A 22,029-nucleotide genomic window follows, 5' to 3' on the forward strand; every position below is an offset into this window, starting at 1 on the left:
CTGTTAAACTGATACTGGAGCAGTAAATACCTGATGCCCCTATTCTTTTGGTGTCTATGATGTGCTGTAGCTGGAAAGGATGCTGGAGAACACTGCGGTCCGAGCTCAGAAGCAACTTGTCCTACTCCATAAGGAAGATGGGCCTCTCCCTTCCCGAACTGTGGAATGGCTCAACATGCGGAGCTGGTGTTCTGCTCATCTTCATCTCCACTGTCCACGCAGAGTCTTTTCCAAAAGAAGTCTGCCCAAGCTGGTAAGAGGTTCCTGCTTCGGTGGCTGGTCCCTTAGCTGTAGTAATTTACTTGTATCCATGTATCAAAGGTAATCTGAGATAATGATACTACATGATATTCTGATGTGCAACTGGCTGTTACACAGATAGTTTTCTCTTTAGATCTGTTTGGCCTCAATTTACTATAGGAAACATAGGGATAAGGGGCTCACATCTTCCTTATGGTAAATACTATCTCAAGGTCTTATTGATAGGTGTGTACACACGGTAGAGTCCTTTTCGTTGGGAGGATCCCCATGCTTGCAAAAACCATGCTAAAGGTAAAGTACAGGCAGACTTGGGATGCTTCCCAGTAACTTCAAATCCTTGTCAAGAAAGAAATAACTCCAAAGAAAATACTGTACTACAGTGAAATTCTCCCAACTACTATAAAAGCATGAGAGATGCATATGGTCACTAGAAGAGTTTGGATACTTCATTAGCCCTCTTTGAAGAACAGCTATTCACTTTTTAACAGTATGTTGTAGGCTGGTAGTGTAGACTCTACCCTGCCTTTTGAATGACCATCTTCTGTCTCTCTTCTGCAGATAGAGATGTATGAACGCGTATTCCAGAAACCACCAGACCGTCACTCTGACTTTTCTCGCCTGGCTCGTGTTCTGACTGGAAATGCCATTGCACTGGTGCTTGGGGGTGGAGGAGCAAGGTAGGTGGCTTATCCTGGACACGCTGGTGCATTGCTACCAGATCCCAGAGCACCGCTGTCACTGGCCTGCGACAGATTCTTCAGGATAACAGGCATTCTATAAAATCAGCACTGTTCTGTAAGCAGCATTTGGGGGAGACACTGAGGAATTGCTTTTGTTACGCAAACTTAACCTGCTGTGTGGATTTGTGCCTGGTTTTCTGTAGAAGGAATGTGAGTGTTTGTGAACTCTTGAGACCTCTCATAAGTTGGGCTTAATACCAGGAGATGACCAGGGCACTAAACATGATGCTTCTTTCTTTTATTGGCCTACACTATGGATTTTTTTTCTCCTATGGATTCTTGTGTTAGAAAATAGCTCACAGTATTTCAAAGGCCCCCAAAGCTCTTCAAGGTTTGAGCAGCAAGAGGAGTTATGTCCTCTAATGGGAGAATGTTCTCTTCTTTATAATTGCCCAAAACCCCAGGTACCTATACACTTCTGACAGCCTTACTTTACAGAAAGATTGTATTTTTGCAGATACGAGGGCAAGATGTGAGCTGAACACTCTATTAGAATTCCATCTGAATTCCTGGTGAGCTTTGGAAATAAATTATTACTGACATTTTTCTTTGGAATCCCTTTTTTGCTTTGAGAGTTTTATGTTGAGACAAAATTTAGTAGTCCTTTGTCTCAAGAGAGCGCTGTCTTCGTTGTCTTCATCATTGTGTTCTTGAAGCCTTTCTTTAAAACAGTGCTTTGAAATACTGCACTCAAAAATAAAAAATACAATTTGTACATAGTCTCTCTATTTAAGTCTACAGAAATATCACATTTTTGTCTTTGGGCCAGTGCATGCTTTGGGGGCAGTATTCGCTACAGTAAAGGTTAGAGCTCCTTTGTGACAGATTGTTCTGATTAGTCACTTGATGCTGAGACAACCAGCGCTGTGGCTGTTTCTTTGAGTGTCTGCAAAGATGCCTTTATCCTGCTTGCTTTCACAGTTTCCTCACCTAAGATGATTTTGGTATTTCATTTCTGAGATAAGCACTGTCCTGTGGAGACACAAAGTAAAGCCAGGGAGGAGAGCTTCTACATAATTTGGGTATCTCAGGAGGCTTCTAATCAACTGATGCAAAGCACTCATGGTTTTTTTTTTGGTATGAGCTATCTGATATCTCTGTCTCTGCTGAAGCCTGTGTCATGCTAAAATATGTGCACTTCTATATTTCTGGCAGCACATTTTGCTCATTCCCTTCCTTTCTTCCTTCTGTAAACACTGCTGTAATTTTTGCCAAACTATTTATTTTTTGTTCTACTACTTAATTTGCAAGCTACCACCTGCTGGTTTTCAAGAGCAGAGGTAAGAAAGAGCAGGATTACTGAGCTGTGTGTTGGTCCTGTGTTGTCCTTCTCCATAAATCTGAACCGCTGCACTGCTACTGTGTTGGCTTTAGGATTTCTGGATGCGCACCACCCATTCAGCAATGTGACCATGTGCCATTATCTGTTAATTTGCTCATTTCTGCATCCATACAATATGGAGGACTTTGAGGATTAAATGGATAAATGGATAAATCCGATAATTTCTTCTTTCTCTGAAACTGTATTTGTCATGGACTAAAATGCTTTTTCTGGAGGTTCAGGCTGGCACATGGATGGTGAGAGTATTGTGTTTTCAATGGAAAGGTACAGAATGCTGTTTCTGTAGTTGAATTGTCATCTAAATTGCGGTTAGACAAAAGAGTCGGATCTCTTAAAAGTTTGATTCTGAAGTGAGAATATAATTAAGACTCTGGGGAAGGGACAAAGTTACTCTGAACTCTGTAAAAATCTGCTTTTGGAAGGTCAGAATAAGTTCTTAGGTCCCCATCTCTATGAACAAGGGAACTTCAAGAGATCGTGCACTAGGTACTTAAAATCATCCTGTGACTAAAGCCCGTTCCAGCTAAAAACATCTTGATGGGTTGCTGCACAGACTCTTGATAGTTAGTGTAGCCTTTGGATAATATACTACATGGAGTAACCTCCTACCTTGTTCTAGAAGCATGAATCGTACTGGTCACAAAGCCCAGAGAGAGCTAACACTTACAGGGTGCTGGCTGGTGGTTATTTCTGTTAAAGGTATTGTGTTCTGTGACTCCAGTAATATCAATTATTTAGTTGTTACTTTGGGAATGTTTGTTTGGCTTCCTAGTGACAGTTGGTTTGGGAGGTTTTACCAGAGCAGCTTCCTAGTAATTATCTTTGTGGCTTGTCATGACAAAAGGCTCATAGGATCTAAAGGTTTTCTCTCTCTTGTGAGTATAAAAATAAAACAAATCGAAGTGATACAGTTCTAAAATTATAGCTTTTTGCTTTTCCTAAATGCTAAGTTAATTTCAGTTAGAAACATTGTGGAGCTTGAGGGAAGGAAAGGGGATTTATGTTTAGAAAAATAATACCTTTGAGCTACATAGTTGCAAGAATAATGACACATCAAACCCTGCAACAAAGGCATAAACCCTCCCATAAATCATTCGCATGACCTTCAGCCATCCCACGTACAGCCCACCCTTTCTTTGGTTTTCTATGGTTGTCTTAGCAAAGCTGTTTGAAAACTGAAATTTATGGGGAGTAAATAATTAATACAGAAGTATCTGGGAATCCCTAGGGCTTTGGAAAAAAAAAATGGTTTGTGCTGTTTCAGAAGACTGACTTAAGCAAAATTGTGATGACAAGCTTTGTCGTTGATTATAATGTCATAATTCTAGGAGTGAATTTGGTCCAACGTGCCTATTCCACATAGGCATAATGGGAAAATACAAAGCATTAGATCTGTTCCAGTTTGGTTATTTTGATAAGAAGCTATATTTGCAGTAACGCACATGATACAAATACATGATGTGCCTAAGGTAAGCTTATTGAGAGGGAAAGAGCTATTGTTAAAAGAAGTTACTTGCCTTTTTTGGATGTACTATCTACAATAAAGCATAATAATCAGCAGCACGTTCATGCTGGGAATGAATGCACGTGGTGCCAGAGACCTTTACCAGACGGTACTTGTGGAGTCTGCATATCCTGCCCTGTCTGTGCTACATGATGCATAGGTGGACGGGGCTCTGCAGCACGCCATGCCTTTCCCTTCTCTCCACTGCCCTTTCCTTCAGGCAGAGCATTTAAGCCTTCCCTGAGGAGCTGCTGCTGAAGGATATTTGTAGATATTTCATCAGGGCGTCTTTTCAATTCTCCTTTTTCCATTTAGTTTTCTCCTCAAACTTACTATTTCACCTCCGCTCTTGATATGTCAAGCAGTTTTTTTCCACAGAGCTTTCTTGCTGACTCTAGGGATTTGACTCAGATTCACACCTTTTCATTTTGGGTAGTTGGCCCGTTTCGTCAACTCGTTCTTTCTGCCTTTTCTTCTTTATTTTCAGCTCTGGCCCTCTGAAAAGGGAGGATAAAAGCAGCAGCTTAGGAGAAGCAAGTTATTCCTTTCTTGTTATGAAGATATTTGTGTCTGATGAACCCACTTGTTGCCTTGTGTGTCTGTGCTCCTGAAGCCTGTGCTGCATGCAGTGTGGTCACGCTCCATGCTTTCAGAGAAGGCCAAACGTGCAGGTCCATGTACCACCTGGTCACTTATTGGCTGCTGCATTGAGCCCGGCTTGGGTCTCTGTGCTCCTTAAAGCCTGGCTTTATCTTCTGATTCAATGCCTTTACCCAATGATGAAGAGTCCCCGAGAGGCAGATCTCATAATTATTCTGCTCTCAGGAGATCAGATTTGTCTTCCACACTCTCAGTATGTGACTCCAAGACCCGACTGCCTGAAGAATAAAACAAGGAGGTTTTACTATCGCTGCATCCATTATGTTTGGCTGCAACTCTAGTTCATTCAGGCAAGTTTGAGTAAAAACCTGCTTACCAGTCTTGCTTACCTTCTCTGCCACCAGACACCAATCCCTTGGCACTGCTGCTCATCTAGAAGGCACAAAGACAGGATTTGTTTGTGCTTACTCTGCACAAAGACTTGCAGCTTACAAGTAATCCCTAGCATAGTGAGGTTGGGCAAAACTGCATTCTGCATTTGGAAGGAACCAAGGAATGTACAGGTTAGATTGTCCTATATACATGGGTCAAGCAAGAAGAAGGTAGTGTATGCCAATACCCACCTTGGGATGTGGCGGATGCACATGTGTATCTCCCAGGGCAGGTACAAGGAACTTTTATTTGAAGGCTGGGCCCAATGTGGCAGCATGTTGAGAGGTTTCCCAGCTGTCACTGTGCCCCCTTGTGTTTCTGAGCAATCATGGTAGAGAAGAGTTGATGAAAAGCTTCCAACATAACTTAAGGAAAAAATTGAAAGAGTCATTCCAAGAACTTTAGAAAATCATATTCCTTTTCTGAATGTTGATGCATGCTTTTAGCATGCAAGTTTGGCTAGGAGGTGAGGAGCTCTTGCATGGGAACAAACCCTGTAGTGCTTCCCCTGCTCCATCTTGTTTAAAAAAAAATTGATTTTGGATATTGATGACCTGGCCTATCCATGTAAAACACTTGAAAGCAAGTAAATGCTGTGCTGTAAGATACTATATTCCTACTTTAGTGTCTTTGCACTTTTTTTTTTGTCTCTGCCTCTGGGGCAGAGAGCCTTCTAGGGAACTCTCGACTACCTTTAGCAGATGAAAGGATGTGTTATTCCACAGCCTGTAATGCAATACTTTAATTACAGTCTCAACAATTAAGTGGTATCAGAGTTGACATAAGTGCAGAGGCTGAATTTGCAGTATGCTCATGTGAGGAGTCAGAATTGTTAAAGATACTAGTATCTTTGGGGTTTTTGTTTTTCTATCTTGTTTGTTATTCTAATTTGGAGAGGAGCCTTAAAATGTACAGAAATCTTGTGTTCTCATCCCAGGATTAAGAATGATTCTTAATTCTGTCTTTTTCCCCATGATAATTGAGGACAGGAGGTGTTTTTGTGGCTACCCTGTTATTTAGTTGCTTGATGCTTCCTACTTCATTGGATTTTGCCATCTGAACTGTGAGAAACTTTCACTGCTTCATTATATGATGTAGGTCTTCAGTGTTTGGCAAGAGGATACACTGCAGGCAACAGAAATTCTACTTTCACCTCCTGTGAAATTCTCATCAGCTTTTTCCTGAGAGAAGCTATGAAGTCACTGGTTTTTTTCCCTTGCTTGACTTGATTAAGGAAAAGTTGACGAGCTGCCAAAATTAACAAACATGCAAATACTCAGCAGCATAACATGGTAACGCAACAGTTGGACTTATTTGGGCAATGTGCTGCAAGGAAGGGATGTTAGAAGTAAAACCTCTTCTTTTGGGGGGCTGCTGTTAGCTCTACCAAAGACCAAGGTCAAATGGCAATGCAGGAAGGTCCGGTTTCCAGCACTGCTGCCGTGCAGAAGAGCACAGAGAGCTGTAGCTGTGCAGGTTACCTAGCGACTGAGATCCCTTCTGGTCTGTCTTCTTTTGCTCCATGGTCCACAAAAGCAGAGAGAAGTGTGTCTTGTTCCCTGAAAATAGGGAAGACTGCACCGAAAATATCTAAGCTTAGTGAGTCTTCCAGGGCATAATAAAAGTGAAGTCTGCTAGGTCAGGACTGAGGTTTGGACACCATGGGGTAGAGCAGGCTGGCTGGTAGTGCAGTGATGGAGCTGACAACTCATACTGCAGATTTCAGCGTGTGATGAAACATCTGAGGAATAAAAAGCTGAAATTTGGGGTGAAAACGATGTTCCAATGACCAAGTGCTGTCCTTGGGATGGACAGTTTGCTCACATGATGCAGACAACATGTTTTCCGTGCTCTAGCTTCTTTTCCTGTGGTGCAGGTGATAGTAGCATTGTGGTTATAAAACCCTCATGTTCAACCTTTGGCAATAACAGAATCTCCTGGGGAGACTGCGTGAAGTTTTATGGTGCAGGTGCTTTGGATTCAGTTCCAGCAGTTAAGGAAGATTAATTCTCATCCCTCGACTAAGACACATAACTAATGGTATCGGGCTTTTTACTCCGATCAGTGGGAGAACGTGTGGATGTTGTCTTAAAACTACCACTACAGAGCTGCAGTACTTGAAATGGAGATGGTGTATTTGTAAGATCAATTACTCTACCTCAAATACAGGGTAGTAACTGGAAGCATGAGGAGAGTTGCTTTTTTAAACTATTAAACTTGACCACAAGCACCCAGACAATGTGCTGTTACAAGCATGTTGGGGGGAGGGGAAAGGAATTTGCTGCCTGAATTCAGAAGCTGCCTCCGGAGGTGTGCACTGAAAATACTGTCATAAAGAACACAGAGCAGTGTTTTTCCCCTATGGGATCCTAAACATATTCAATATAGAGATTACAGAAGGGATGAAAGAAAATCCCATGGGAATTTCCTAGACTCTTGATGGTCCTCACAGAAGTTGGAACACAGCAAATGTTTTTCAGCTTCTTTGCCGAGTTCAAAACTTTACATAGACTGAGTCTAATGAGGGGCTCCCCAAGGTATGAGGGATAGGGATCTATGGAGCCCAAATATGCTGGTATTACCAGTTCCTTGTGCTGGAAAATAAAAGTAATGCTCATCTTGAGAACTTGCTTAATAATGTCTTCTCCATGCTTCCATTGCTATCTAGATCATATATAATCTATTTAATCTTTTTCTTTTTCCACCTGGGCATGTCTCTGTTAGTATGTAAGTCTCTGTTTTCCCTTTCTGACACATCCAAGCCCTAAGATTACCCAGTTTCTTTGCACCCTTTTCATTCCACTGTCATTCCTGCTTGTCATCTTTATATCTGCCCTTTAGTTCCTTTCTCAGTCTTTGCTTTCAAGTCCTCTCTCAAAGGACCTATTGCAAAAAATGTAGTTTGCCAGCTGCCTCTACCATACTGGGGGGTGTCCTTATTTGTCACCTTAACAGAAATGCACTTGGCTTTGAAATAATTCTCAGATCACACAGTGAACTTCAGGACTGTGCTGCACTTTGCAAGTAGATTATTGACAGCAATGTTTAGGGTTGCTCTCAGTGGTTTATAAGGGTGTACAGGTATCCCCTTCATTTGTTATCTCTATCTCACAGTGCTTAAAATTCACAGTAAACAGAGGGCTGACAGCTTGAAAAATGTGTAAAAATTAGATTCTGATTCTTTGAAGTATTCAAAAAACATAGTCTGATAAAGCACTTGTTCTGAAGTAAATTATGAAACAAAATTCTTGCTAAAACCATTGCTCTTCATTCTGACCTTGGTTAGGATAGTTTTGAAAGAGCAACAACAGCCTCTCTGAGGTGCTCGTGGTATCATGAGTTACTGCAGCTATTGAGGGTTAAACCACTGAAGCGAGGAATGGGCAGTCAGGATTTCACTTCGCTGGTGTTCAGCTCCTGACGTCGCATGGGCTTGAGCAAATGGCTTAAATGCTTATAACTTGTGCTCTCCTTTGGTAAAATGAGGCGTTTGCCATCTCAGCTTTGGCATCTGTGCAGGTCGCCCTTTATAAATCGCTCTGAAGCGCTTGCATGGAAGAGAAGTATAAACCATTGCCACTAGGAATTGTTTGGGGTTTTAGGAGGGTATTGATATCTCTAAATGTATATGGATTTATGCTCTCATCTCATGGGTTGGATGTGTCTGGGGAATTTGCTTGAAACCTGACATCCAGCCCAATTATTATGATAGAGTTAACTCTATTTCACTGTGCAGCGGCTGAGGAATAACCAGGCTGCTTGTAACCCTGTCTTGTCTGGGTACAGTGCCAAGACATGGTCAACATTGTTCCAGGGGCTGCTGAGATTTGAGAGTATCCTTGCCTGTTCTGGGCAGCAAAGAGCCCACACAAGCAAACCCTGCAGCCCGTAGCCAATTCTGGGCAGCACCAGCTTTGGTATCTTCTCCCACAGTGCAGAGATGCTGTAGGAGAGGGGCTCTGATGGAAGCCAACAGGTTCCTGAGTACCTGCCTCTGAAGCTGAGTCTGTAGGATGTGCCAGGTTCTAATCAGCTGGTGGGGGGTGTGTTTGCTTTCCTGGTATCATGGAAAGTTTAATGGCTGGATGTGGTGATGCATGATCTTGCAGAGCTAATGTGGGTCCAGCACTGCCCTCAGGCAGGTAAGCAGCCTTGGTGGTGTGGAGAGCAGCAGCCAGTGGTGCTGAGCTCTGCTTGGATTTGGCCAAGATCCCCGTCTCAATCTTGGTGTCTGGCAGTCCTGTACAGAGCTAGTCTGTCACAGACTGGGTCCTTCTACACTCAGTTCACACCATTTCCTAATTTCTACTTACACAAGATAAGAGTGAGGAGCTATTGCAGTTCCTGTTTTTAATTTTTCTCTCCCCCTGACACAGTCAGGCAGCATCCATGAAATTTGTGTTTCATTTCCAATTGCTGGCTCAAGATACTGAGATGGCACATAAGGACTCTGCTTTCCTTTTCTGTACGAAGACAGGTCTTGAAGAATATGTACTACTAAAAGGATCCCATTCCTCATCCTGATATAGCTGTAAAGGGTGTCAGGAAAGGGAACTGAAATATGAAAAGAAACTTGAAAAATGTTTCTTCCCTTCTTTGAAACGGAAGAATGAAGCTTACCATCCAGCATCTGCAGTCTGTCAGTGGCCAATAATGGCTGATAGAGCAAGATTTCTGCAGTATGGAAGTATCAAAATGATACAAAAGAGGCTGAATCTGTTTCGTGTCATGAAAAAAAAACCTGAATACTTGAAATATCCTTCCTCCAGTTCCTGTTCTTCAAAGTAATCCCTTTGTACACCAGGCCAAATCTGTCTTTTGACATTTGGAAGGGCAGAAAGTTGGCAGCCCTGAGGTTAATCCTCATGACCTTTGCATTAGTCAGCCTGCAGTCTTCACCCTCCTTCACGTACGATTAGCTTGCTGCTCTGGTAGGTGCGTTTCAGAGGAAGGGAAGCTATTTAATGACCTGTAATACGTTTTTGTGTGTATAGATAGATATCTGTATCTCAGTGCACAGCGGAGTTGTAATTTTTCTTTATTATATCCCTTTTTGAAGCTCAGATTGAAGTATGGGGGCTTCAGAGCTTGTAACTATTCATATAGGTGTTTGGAGAAGTGGCCTGTGCCCTGCATGTTTGTCCTCTTGTCATGAGTAGAGCATCCATTGCAACATGTGGATAAACCAGACTGACATCTGAACTCCAGGGTCAGCCACGCAGTCAGGCTCCTAGACTCCCTATGTATTTCAAAAAGCAGATTTGATTTCAGGGCAATATCCAGGAGCTAAAATAACAGAGAAGAGTTTTGACTCTTTATCCTTAAAGATAAAATTACATCTTTGACTTGGTGTTTTACTTCTGGTGCTGTTTTGTAGAGGCTGAAGGAGAAAGATAAGGAATGTGGGTTCTTCGAGATGATAATGATAACTTATGTTTGGATACCTAATTTGAGTCTTATCCAGGTCAGCCCTAGAGTATATGTTTGAACAAACAAAACCTGAGTCCTAAAAATAAAATAGTGAGTTCTGAGTATTTGCTTTTGTTGAAAAAAACTCATGAGACACGGCTGTGAACTTGTACTGAAGGCTTCAGACTTTCTGTTTGCAAATGGTTGGTAATAGACTGCAGCGTAATTGCTCCTAAGAGGCTTTGTTTTGATTTCTTCGGGGACAGACCATCTTGTGTATTGCCTGAGAGCTCAGCCATATTAATCGTGTTTATGCATGCGTTCAAAATTCTGCCTCAAAGTGCAGTTGTCTTAAACACAGACAGAGCTCTGTGGCTGTTATCAGATCTGAATGCTAATTGCTCGGTGAGTTGTGTAATAGTTGGGTCATCACATGCACATAAAAGCCGTGTTCATATGGCTTGGCACCCATGTAATGCTTAATGATCTGATTTTTCTTTTTCCCATCAGCAGCACCTATGTAATTGCTCATTTGCTCCCATTGGCCATGGAGGTTGAAGATTTTACTGGCTTTTATTAAATCCTCCAAGCAGTGGGAGCTTGGGAGCTATCCACTTCAAAGTTACGACTTTAAAAAAAAAAAAAAAAAAAATTAATTGCAAGTGGTTTATTTGGACTGTCCTGTCCTGATCTCCAGTCTTCAACCCACCAAACTCGTTTAGTCATAGCAGTGCCTTTGATATACAGATGAAATTAAACAAGGAGATGGTGGAGTTTGTGGTTTAACTCTTGTTACTTGTTTTGCACCTCTTTTTATCAGCTGAAAAGCGTGCTGTGTTACAGAGCTGCAAGTTTGAGGAAGCGCTTTCCATGTAGCAGTCATAATGCTCTGTTGGCAAGTCCACGTGCTTTCAGGAAGATGGTAAAGCTCTTGCATTGCTGTGATTTTTAGGAATCTGTCTAACTTCATCTGGGCAATGAACTTTCCTGTTAAGAAAGAGGAGATTGGAGAAGTTGTAAGTAAAATCACAGTTAGATTCCTTAAAGTTCCATGCTTTTGTTTTATTTCTGCAGCTTCCAGATGTTGTGCTCAAAATGGGTTCTTCTAAGACTTTTCACAAATAACTCTGAGGGGTGGGGGAAGGGAGGATATATTTGTTTTCCAAAGAAATTATCTTTCTTTGCAGATAACTGAATTGTTTCTTGGCTCAGAGCAAGAGTCAGGATTTTGTTTGGCATCCCCAAGCGGAGAGTGACTGGGGGGGTGCAGCTTGCCATCCAGCCTCTCTTCCCTCCTTCCTCCTCCTGCACGCACCTACCAAAGCGTGCTGCTGGCAGGTGGGATCAGAAAACAAAAACTCTGGTTCATTTTCTGATTTACTTTTACTCTGGCTTTATTTTATGTTTTTTCTCCCCTCCAATGGCTTACTCACGTATCCCCTTACACCCCAGGACTGGGTAGACCTGACAGCCCTCTTGAAAGGGCTGAACAATTTTCATTCATGGACTTCTGTGTCAGGCACAAATCTCTTTGTTTAAAGCTTGTTCCACAGTTAGTATATAAAGCAGAAACAAGATCAATGCTAAAAGGACATTGTATTTGGATTTTCTTGCAGGAACGTAGTTTCACTGATAAATAGGAGTTGCTTTTTCTGCCAAACATGCCTGCATAGCACTGAGTACACAGGGTTAATGTGCAATCTCTATAGCATGGCAAGGCTAAAGGGAAAATGGCTCCTTAGCTCTAACTTCAGGACATGGTGGGAATCTGAGGGCAAAGCTAAGTGGGAGGATGAAACAAGGCTGTTGCTAATGAAGGGGAAGACAGGAAGAATTCAGGTCTCTGGATCAGTACGTGTGTATGTGGCGATAGTTTTAAAAATGGGCCGTGGAAGGGAGTAAGCTTCTTTCAGGACAGCTGCTGGGAAAGATCCTGTTGGTAGTTGGATGTTAGGATGAGAACCTAGTAATGTAGGATTATTCCCTCTATTTAGTTTAGAAATGGGGCTTGCTTAATTAATTAACGTTGTCCAGACTGGAAACTTCCTTGTAAGTGCACAAGTAGTACAGCAGAAGCAGAAATGCAGTGGTCTGTTTTCTCTTATCTTTTTGAGCTGACAGATAATCACTGTAATTATTCAGGCAAATTAATGATACTGGGAAGTTTTATGGTCAGGAAAGCTGGGAAATAATGTTATTGGAAAGATACAAGTATGATTAGATTTCAAAGCAACATTTATATGTATTGTTGCAAAAGATTGAAGGTGCCAAATTAGAGGTAATACAGTTGCAACTTGTAGAAGACTTGCTTGATTTTTAAGAAAGTGACTGTGCTGCTCAATGTCTGGATCAGCAACAAAACACATACCAAAAAAATGCTGCTTCTTAAGGAGAAGTTTCTTCTTTATTTATCTCACATTTCCGGATACCACTCTATCCCTTCATTTAAATAACATCTAATTTCCCCCCTGTCCCAGTACAGTGAGCACCTCCAGAATAACTCTGAGAAGTATCTAACACCACCACCACAAATTATGTTATTCAGATAACAGTTCTGTAGCGGATGTAGCGGTATCCATTAGTCTGAGACCTGCCAATTCAGTAACCAGCCCCACTATCGAGATCTGGGTCCAAGAAGTGCAGGTGGACCTGCATGCCGTATCTGGCAGTGCTTTGGGACATGCTGTCCTTTCCTGTGGGCTGGAAGCTCAGTCATCTTCATTTTCTCTCTAGTGCTTTCAAAGCAGCGTTGGGAGAACAGTTACTCAACACACCACTTTTGCACATCTCTAAAATGGGTATAATAAATACATACTCATCTGCGCTTACCCCATAAGCTGGGTGATCTAACGACTGCTCGTAATGTGCTTTGAATCAAAGCTGTTATGAGAAGAAAAAGCTGTTTTTATTTGTATAGCTTTGCTTTTTCACGAGTTTTGAGGTTATGAGGGTGCCTTAATTCAGGTTTGTTAGACTCTAGTGGAGCTTAGTAAAGTCCCCTTGGCAATTTCTCTGCTTTTCTACTTACTTTCCCAGTTAACTAATCAGGAAGGTGGTGGAGCAAGCCAGGCGTCCTGCTCTGGGGAGGCTTTGGTTACAGACACAGCAGAGCTCTGCAGCAGCCATGACCTTAATCCTGTTTTTAACCAGAGGAAATAGCATCTCTTCAGTGCATTCAGAGAGATCTCCTTCATCTTGATGAGTCACTTAGGAGAAGAGATGGGTGCTGGGGAGGCTGAATGCCTGAGCTGTATTTTCGCTTCCTTTCTGAAACTGAAGTGGACTTTGGAGGTGGGCAGTGTGATCAAGCTGCAGCCTTGCCTTGCTGCTCCATTAGTCATGGTCTGAAAAACAAGTGTCCCCTCTCTGTGTGCTCACAGTATTGTGTTTTTTCTTTCTAATGCTGACAGGCAATATCCTATTGACATGTTAAATGTGGCTTGTGGAGAAAATATTGGTGCACAGGCTCTGCTTTTGTATTAATTGTATTTTCTTCAGCCCCCTGACCTAAGCACAGAAGACAGCCTGTATTCCTGCTGACGCTTTAATCTGAAATGTCCTGCTGCATTTGCTCGCTTCTTCCTGAGAGTCGTATCTAATCTGAGCTCTTGGCAGGCACGTGTGGAGCTGACACATGCATGTCTCACAGAAAAATTTTTCTTTTGTCAGTTGTGCTCTGGCCTTCATGCATTACAGTCACATGCCAGTGGCATTTCCCCAGGGGGTGAAAGCAAGGACTTGTTTCAGTAGCAGGAATTTTCCTGAAAGATCTTCTGCCAGAAAGGCTGTGCTCTCTGCTTGCTGTGCTGTTATTTCAAGGAAGCACGTCTTCAACCCCATAACTTCTCTCCCTGCCATGTGGTCATTTATTTGTGGCCATTAGTAGTAAAGAAGAAATGGTGCTTGGAATTTAAGACATACAGCACAGCTTTTGGAGGCTTTTTAAGCATGTTGAGCACAAGGTTGGTAAGTAGTGCAGTAAGCGGCACTTTGGGGCAGCTGATGTGCAGAGCAGCCCATGGCTTACCTTGCTCAGCTCAGGTTGCGAGGCAGTGGCAGGGGTAAAAACAGAGCATGACTCTTATTTCCAGTTCCTCCTCGAACTGGTTGATGCCGTTTCTGCTCTCTCTGCAAAGGGCACTAATTAATCAGGCCTATCCTAGGAAGTGATATACAATGGAAAAGAGTTTTTGTTAAAATATAGACTGCATTTCTTGGGTAAATCTTTGGGTTCCAGTGCAAATTATTTGAAAGTAATCTTCTAGGCCATTTGTCCTTGGTGGCAGGAGTTCTTGTCGCTGTCCTGGGGACAGGCGTTAATCCTGGCAGGGGAAATACTCCATCCAACTGCACTGTCAGGCAGCTTTAAGGCAAAGGACAGCTGCGTGTGCAGCTCCAGCAACATACTGCGCATCCCCTATCTGACACGCTCCTTCCTCATATGTAGGTGGATTTCCCTGTTCCTCCTTTCCTCTGGAGTAAGTGACATTCAGCTCTGTGTCAGCCAGGGAACCGGAGTTTTTCCCCATCCATTCCTCTGCTCCACACAAGTACTATGGCACTGATGTGTACATACAGCGTCGGCACAAGCAATCTTCCTTTGTACTCCTCTTGCCAAACACTTGTATTTTCATATGTTGCCCTAAAACAGGACAGGTCCCCTGTGAAATTGTGCCTGGTATTACAATAAGTGCACAATTCCTGGTTTTTTTTCTGCACTACTAGTCTGTTAACAGGGACCTAGCTCCTGGCTTCAATTTCTTTTCCTCTTTAGTCGTAGCACAAGAGCTGCCCACTCCGGCTATCCATGATGCACCAGCAAGTTGTCAGTAAGCGGGATGTGTGCTGCCTGGCAAAAAGCCGGCTCTGGCACACAGCTTCTCTTGGCAGCCTGCCCGTGTTTACGTACGCTGTGAGCTGTGAAGAAGTGGCCAAGAGAGAACCAACTGCAAGGAGTTGTTGAAAAGTTTCATGTAGTAGTGTTGCTGGGGTAATGATGGCTTAAAGCTATAGGGAGGAGAAAAAACCCATTTAAATCTTTCAGGAGGCTGGGTGGTACATGGAGAAATGGGGTGGGGTTGGGCACATTTGCCTTTCTTCAGGATTTTAGTTTGCACAAATACCTTTAGGCAGGAATGCTCCTGTTCAGGATGCTGGAACTGGAAGAATCAGCTTTGTAGTTGTGTAATAAATGAAACATAATTTAGTCTGGCAGTTTATAGGAGGTCCCTTTCTGAGCAAAAAAAGTACTTTCATTCTCATCTTGTAGGTCAGTGCTTTGAAATCGATGCATCTCTTGGAGATACATGGCTGTTACACATTTAGCTGGATATTGGCAGGGACTCTGCTGAGGCACGACACAGAGGTGATGGCTTGCCAGTAGAAGTAATAATAATCTTTTGCTATTCATTCAAGGACATCATACAGCAAAGTAAATACAAATCCAGAGTGATCACATGAAATCCCTCGTATTTTATGGACTCATGAATGCATAAGTGAGGAGCTCCAGTTTCAGAAGAGGTTAAAGGGAGAGAATCCAGTCTGGAGCTAGTCCTGGGCAGTTTAGAGTTGCCGTCTGAGCAGGAAATGCTTTACAGTACTTAATATGTCTTAACAAATCCACATGATGTAGGCTTTCTCCAGAAAGCAGGTTGGATAGTGTAAGGTCTGTTCCTCAGTGAAACATCAGTGTCAGCTAGTGACTTATGCGCAGGGATAAGGCAGCAGTAAGTGTCAGGCACAAGAAGCAGATTGCAAAAATAGCTGTGATCTAAAACCCTAAAAACAATGGGCTCCTCTGGCAGGGATAAAAATATAATTCTTTTAACTTAGGGTATCTTATGAGAAGAAGGAATAGTAAAGCAGGGGAAGGAGAATTTGGAGAGGAAAGCTAAATGAGCCATTTTGTGCTCTTGGATTACACCAGTGCAGATCTGTCATTGAAGTCATTTACACCAGTATAACCGAGAACCTGTCTCAAAGCATTTCAGCAGCTGGAAGGGATTTATTTAGATGGAAAGAATGCGTTCAGTATAGCTTGGCCAAATGACACCTACGGTGGACTTGGCAGCTGTTAGCAAGTATTTATAGGATGTAAACAGCAAGGGGAAGGAGGATGGAAATAGAGCAAACCATGAGGGAACAGAAAAATGGGATGAAAATGGGAAAAGGAAGATTTTTACTGCTGTATGGCTTGGACTGCAAAGCATCCATCCAGGTGGAATGAACTAACTGACATGCTTGGTATTAATTCGACAAAGCATTTGAAACCAGAGGCCGTAATTTTGTACTAATAAGAAGGCAATCAGCCTCCACTGCTAATTTCTCTGTTTTTGTAATGGTTTTGTAGAACAGACAGGAATCTCTCTCCCATTAGGGGATTGCTGTTTATAAGAGCTGTTTATAAGATCAGATCAAATGTTCCACCTCTGCTTTCTCATTTCTGATAGCAAGTAGTAGCGATTGCTTCAGAAATGAGTATTTGCAACAATTAGCAGCTTCTGAGCTTTCTGAATGCAAGGCTGCACCTCTGATTTTTCATGTTTAGTAGCCACTGACAGCCTGGTACCTTTGATTCATCCAGTCCACATTTAAATCCATTTGTGATTTGACCTCTTCAGCATGTGGTAACAGTAGTTTCCCCAATTTGTGCTTTACATACAAGTGTGTCTGTGTAAATTCTTTCCTTTACATTAAACTTTCTGCATGGTGATATCATTGGCTGGCCCTGCATATCTCCCATCAGTCATCCTCTTCCCCAGTCGGAGATTCGAGTCTAGTTTCTTCTCATGTGAAGTTCCTTCCATATTCTGGTCATCTTCTATGCTTCTCTCTGTCACTTTCTAGTTCTGCTATTTTTTTTTCATGAGAAGTCTGAGTTTGCTTGCAGTTTTCAAAATGCTGGTCCATCCTGGATGTATGTTCTTATATTTTCTGTTTTATTCTGCTTTCTTTAATTTGCCTTTTGAATTTACACTGAACACTAGGTTAATATTTTTCAGAGAATATCCACAGTGGTTCCAAAAATGTCTCTGCGTGAGCAGAGCTAGTTAAGAGCTCATTGCTGTAGGGGCATTGCTACTTCTGTTTTTCTCTTGTCCCATCAGCACTGAGGTTCATCTGTTATCACTTGACTCCATCATTGCTCTGAGGTCCTTCCACATTTCTTGATTTCAAGGAAGATTGCAGATTCACTATCCTGAAGGAATTTGTATTATCCTCAAATGCTGCATCCCTATCTGCCCGTCTCCTGGGTCTGTGTGCTGAATGAAACTCCTACCCTCTCATCACTGTTTGTCTCATCTTGCTTTTTGTTTTCCATATTCAAAGTCATTATTAATCCATGTGGTGACCCATCCCATGATCCCAAGCTGGCTGAGTTTCTTTGGAGAATCCCTGGAAAAGACTCTTGTGGAAAGGTCTCTGAAGTCCAGCTGTCCTTGGCTTCTTTGGAAGAACCCTAGTAGAATTTTTTGATGCGTTGCTCTCTTACAGCCATGTTGACTTTTCCCTTCCATATCCACTGGTTTGATTCTTGGCTGTTGTTTTTGTATCGCTGTCTTTCGTGCAGAAGTCCGGCTGAGTGGTCTGTGCTTCCTAGGATCTTCAGGGAGTCTATTTGAAGATTTCTGCGTTCATGACATCTTTTTCTGGCTTCGACGCTTGTTTAGCAAGAGATTGACAGTTCAGCTAGTACACACTCAAGTTCCCTTAGAAGGTGGCATTCATGTCTTTATGCTCTTTCAATGGCTGTTTGTCTGATAATGTTTTTTTGTTTGTTTTTTTTTTCCTTTGGCACAGGGGATGCTCCCAAGTGGGAGTTATCAGAGCGCTGATTGAAGCTGGCATCCCTGTAGATATGATCGGAGGAACATCTATTGGTGCTTTTATGAGTGCCTTGTATGCCGAAGAACGCAGCTACAATCAGATGAGGATTAAAGCTAGGCAGTGGGCCATGGTAAGCATTGGAAATGTTGCACTTCTCAGATTCAGTGTAAGAACTTAACTGCAAGCCTTAGCAGGCAGTAGTGCACAAGCAGCCACCCAAGCAAAGTGCAGCCATCTTCACTTTGGTGTCTGTACAGCGAAAAGGGCCCCTGCCCAGCAGCGAGGGAGTGAAATGAGAAAGCTGCTTGCTCCTGCGCTGGCAGGCAATGCGGGTGCCTGAGGAGACAGGAGTCAAATGCTTGACTTTGCTCTGCACAAATTCTAGTCACACTATAAACGTAGAGTGATGTCGTTTAAGTGTGTTAGCCTGTGTTTATCTTTGTTTTATCTTCTCTTTTCATGTGCTAGAATCTGTTTCCTTTCCAACTCTCAACAAATGTGTTTCTCTTTTGTATAATTTTCTCTCTTTCGTTCTCACATGCTGTCATTTTTCAGTGGAACTGATTGACAGAGGTAATCCTTCTCTAAACTAAATACAAAATGTGTAATTCACGGTGTAGCCTGAGAACTCCAGAGTGTGGTACTCTGGTTCAGGAGAAATTTTTAACTTTAAATATTTAATAAAAGCAAAACCATATTTTCATAGTTAAACCGAGGTTTGGGAACATTGTTTCAAATAGTGACTTCTGTGGGTGAATTTATTTATTGATAAGTTGTTGGGGAAAAATTGTACTAGCACCAGATTACACTGGTTCAAATTGACTAAAGGTGAAGATTAGTGTTATTTCTGAAGTTTGCTAGTTACAGCTTTGCATTGTTCATATGAAAACCACATTTTCATGTTGGTTTTCTTATTGAAAAGGAAGCAACGTGGATAATTTTCTAAATTAGATTAAGCTCTGGGTCTGCTTAGATCTTGAGTTTTAGGGAGAAATAGGGGTCTGTAGTTGGCACACGTATACTGCTTACCTTTCCCAAGTGTCTTCTAATCTGCCATGGCTTTGAGATGAAATCTACTGTACCTTGGCAAGCTGAATAGTCTGGGGCATTAAAATACATATTGAGGCCCCAGCATGTTTGTGCTGTCCTGGTGGGCAGAGGACCATGGGGCTCTGTTTCACCTCCCTGTCACTGTTTGCTAGAAGAATGTGGATTTTGTGCTTTTTGTTTAAGAACTGCCTGTGCCTGGCTGGGTTGGGAAGCACCCAAAACATAAACTGTGTATAATACAGAGCAGTTTGCTGGAATCGCAAATGTGGAGGAGACTTGAGATTAAGGACATAAAAACAATTGTACTGAATCGTATCAGACATCCCTTTAACCTTGCACTCTTTATTTCCCACATTGGTCACTACCAAATGCTTACAGGACAGCATCTGAGCAGGGTGAGCATGTGGTGATACGTCCCTGCAATGTTTTCCTAGTCTCCAGCAATCTGTGGCTCACAGCTCTCTCCCCCTTGCTCTTGGTTAGGCTGGAGTATTGGAATTTTCCTCCGTGCATTTGACCAGAGGATTATCTGCTCTTATTTGTTAACTTGTCAGATCTCTTCTGTGCAGGGGCTGATGCAGAGCTGGAAATGCTGTTTTCGGGGCTTGTCAGGGCTGTGCTTCCATCGAAGCCAGTCTCATTTCCAGCACTGCAGCTCTTGAGCTTGCCAGCCTAATCTGGAATCACACTTGCTTTTACCAGGAATAGTTAAAGGTGAAATGAAGAAATTTAATCTATTGATTAACTTTTGAACACAAATTGCAAAGCTCAGAGAACGTTTCACAAAGGAAAAGGCAGGTTTTGGCCCAGCTTCAGGCTGTTGGAGGTATCAGTACCTTGAAATCTGCAAATAAATAGCTGGAGGAGAGGTTAATGACCTCTGTTAGAGCAAACATTTCATCTTGTTAATGAAGAATGGATTCTCTTGAGGTTTTTCATGAGTGTTCTGACAAGCTTGCCACGTCCACATCCAAACCAGAAATTGTTCAAGGGTTTGAGAATGAAAAAAGAAAAGACCGCTCTGTTTGAAGCCCTTTTCACTGTTAACAGCACAGTCCAGCAAAATGGTTGCATTGTAAACTGAAGAAAACCATGAAAACCCTCTCTCCAGGATCAGATCATAGCTGATGTACAAAGTAGCTTGAGGGATTATAAATCTTTTTAACAGTGGCTATTCTGAGTTATTTTCTCCTGTATTGTGTTGGAGCAACTGTAGACTGAGCAAGGAGAGTGGCTCCTTTCACTGAGCACTAGCTCTGTGTGTAACAGCAGGGAGATTTGTTGGGGATTCATGGAAGATCCACCCAAAGGAACCAAGTATGAGTGAGGTGACAAACCCAGCAGATAAGCCCCAAATTCCCAGTGTCCAGAAGTTACAGGACTGTTCCTGCTGTCCTGCGGAGCAGAATCACTGCTGGTGAGGACCACTGCAGGAGGCAGCTGCTGTGCAAGGGATACTCTGGGGAGCATCCTTCATTAAGCCAACGTCATGCAAAAAAGGCTTGAGCACTCCCTGCTACAGAAGCTGCTGATTCTGTTGCTCTGAAGCCTGTGAGCTTTTGCTGGTGAAGGTTATTGCTGAGTGCTCTTTGTGCAAAACCTTGCAGCCTGGCTTTTTTAGTGTGTGGGGTTTTTTGAAATGTCTTCGCTGTGATGGATTAGATAACTCTGATACTTATTTATCTTTTTAATACATCAAAATAAAAGCTGGTTTTGTCCTGCAGTTACTTCTCTTTTTGATATTTTTAGAGATTGACATATCTCTAGTTGTACACTTGGGGCTAGGAGAAGGGATATTTTTAATGGGGTGGGTTTTCTGGACCTAATGAAGCAGCAAAGAAATAAATTACTCTTTTGTCAAAACACAGAGGAGTATGAAAATCACCTGTCAGGCTGGTTATTATATATTGCCTCTCTGTGTCTTCTCTACCTGTGTTTAACCAGCAAAACAGACAAACAAAAGCTTTCATGTTTGCAGGTTGTTTGGTTTCCTTGGTTTTTCAATTGGAGAATAAATACTTCAAAGTATAAGATTTCACAACGAATGGAATATTATGCTGTTGAAGGGAATACAGTTACAGGAATGTGTAGCTAAAAAGCTTCCCATAATGAGAATTAAAAATTGTTGGGTAGGATGCTGCAGTCATTTGCTGTCTGTGATTGTTTGTGATTATATGACAGCTAAAATAAATGGGGGGGGGGGGGTGGGTGGGTGGGGGTGTCAGGTTCTGAGGTTGCAGTCATGAGGTTCTGCCTCTCCCGAATGTGGCTCTAGTATTTGTGCATTGGGAGATACTGTGGTTTAATGAGCTGATCTGGCCAAAAATTCATCTTTCCCCCCTGCTGTCACGCTAGTTTCTGGCCAGCTCAGCTCCTTGAGCTGCCTGCCGCAAAGGCAGCCGTGCTGACCCAGGGCAGGGGAGAGGCAGAACCATCAGCCCCAGTTTGGGTCAGATCAAGCTGCTGTCAGACTGGATCCTGATACTCTTCTTGATCCATTACATTTGTTGGTTTGAGGAAGAGAAAGCTGTTCTCTGCCGTAACGAGGTGATGCCTGCACCCGTAGCCCGTGTGGAACCAGATGCAGCTTAACGATGGCTTCGGAGCACAGCAGAGGAGCATGGTGGCAGCGTGCAACTGCCCTGGCCTGGCTCAGCAGAAGGGTTAGTGGGGAAAGGTGTGATGCCCATGCCATGGGGACCACAAATGGTCCTTCAGAGGGAAAGCATCATAAGTAGGTGCAGTGTTTCATAAATCACTTTGCATCCTACACTATTTTATTTTGTTTGTATGCCAGATCTTCCTGTATAACAACAGCTACAAGGACAGATCCCCGCAAACAAACACAAAATCTGAGCTGAGTG

At 42.6% G+C, this 22,029-nt stretch overlaps 1 protein-coding gene across 3 annotated transcripts in view; it reads left to right on the forward strand.

Annotated features, from left to right (window-relative positions):
- Positions 1-22,029, forward strand: part of PNPLA7 (patatin like domain 7, lysophospholipase) — a 130,302-nt gene that overhangs the window by 79,322 nt on the left and 28,951 nt on the right. For all 3 annotated transcript variants that reach the window (XM_075055890.1, XM_075055892.1, XM_075055891.1), the window contains 3 exons: positions 71-253; positions 820-938; positions 18,089-18,245. In XM_075055890.1, coding sequence (XP_074911991.1) covers positions 71-253; positions 820-938; positions 18,089-18,245 — 459 coding nt within the window. The remainder of the gene's footprint in view (positions 1-70; positions 254-819; positions 939-18,088; positions 18,246-22,029) is intronic.

Source organism: Buteo buteo, chromosome 23, assembly GCF_964188355.1.
Source record: "Buteo buteo chromosome 23, bButBut1.hap1.1, whole genome shotgun sequence".
Classification (NCBI taxonomy): domain Eukaryota; kingdom Metazoa; phylum Chordata; class Aves; order Accipitriformes; family Accipitridae; genus Buteo; species Buteo buteo.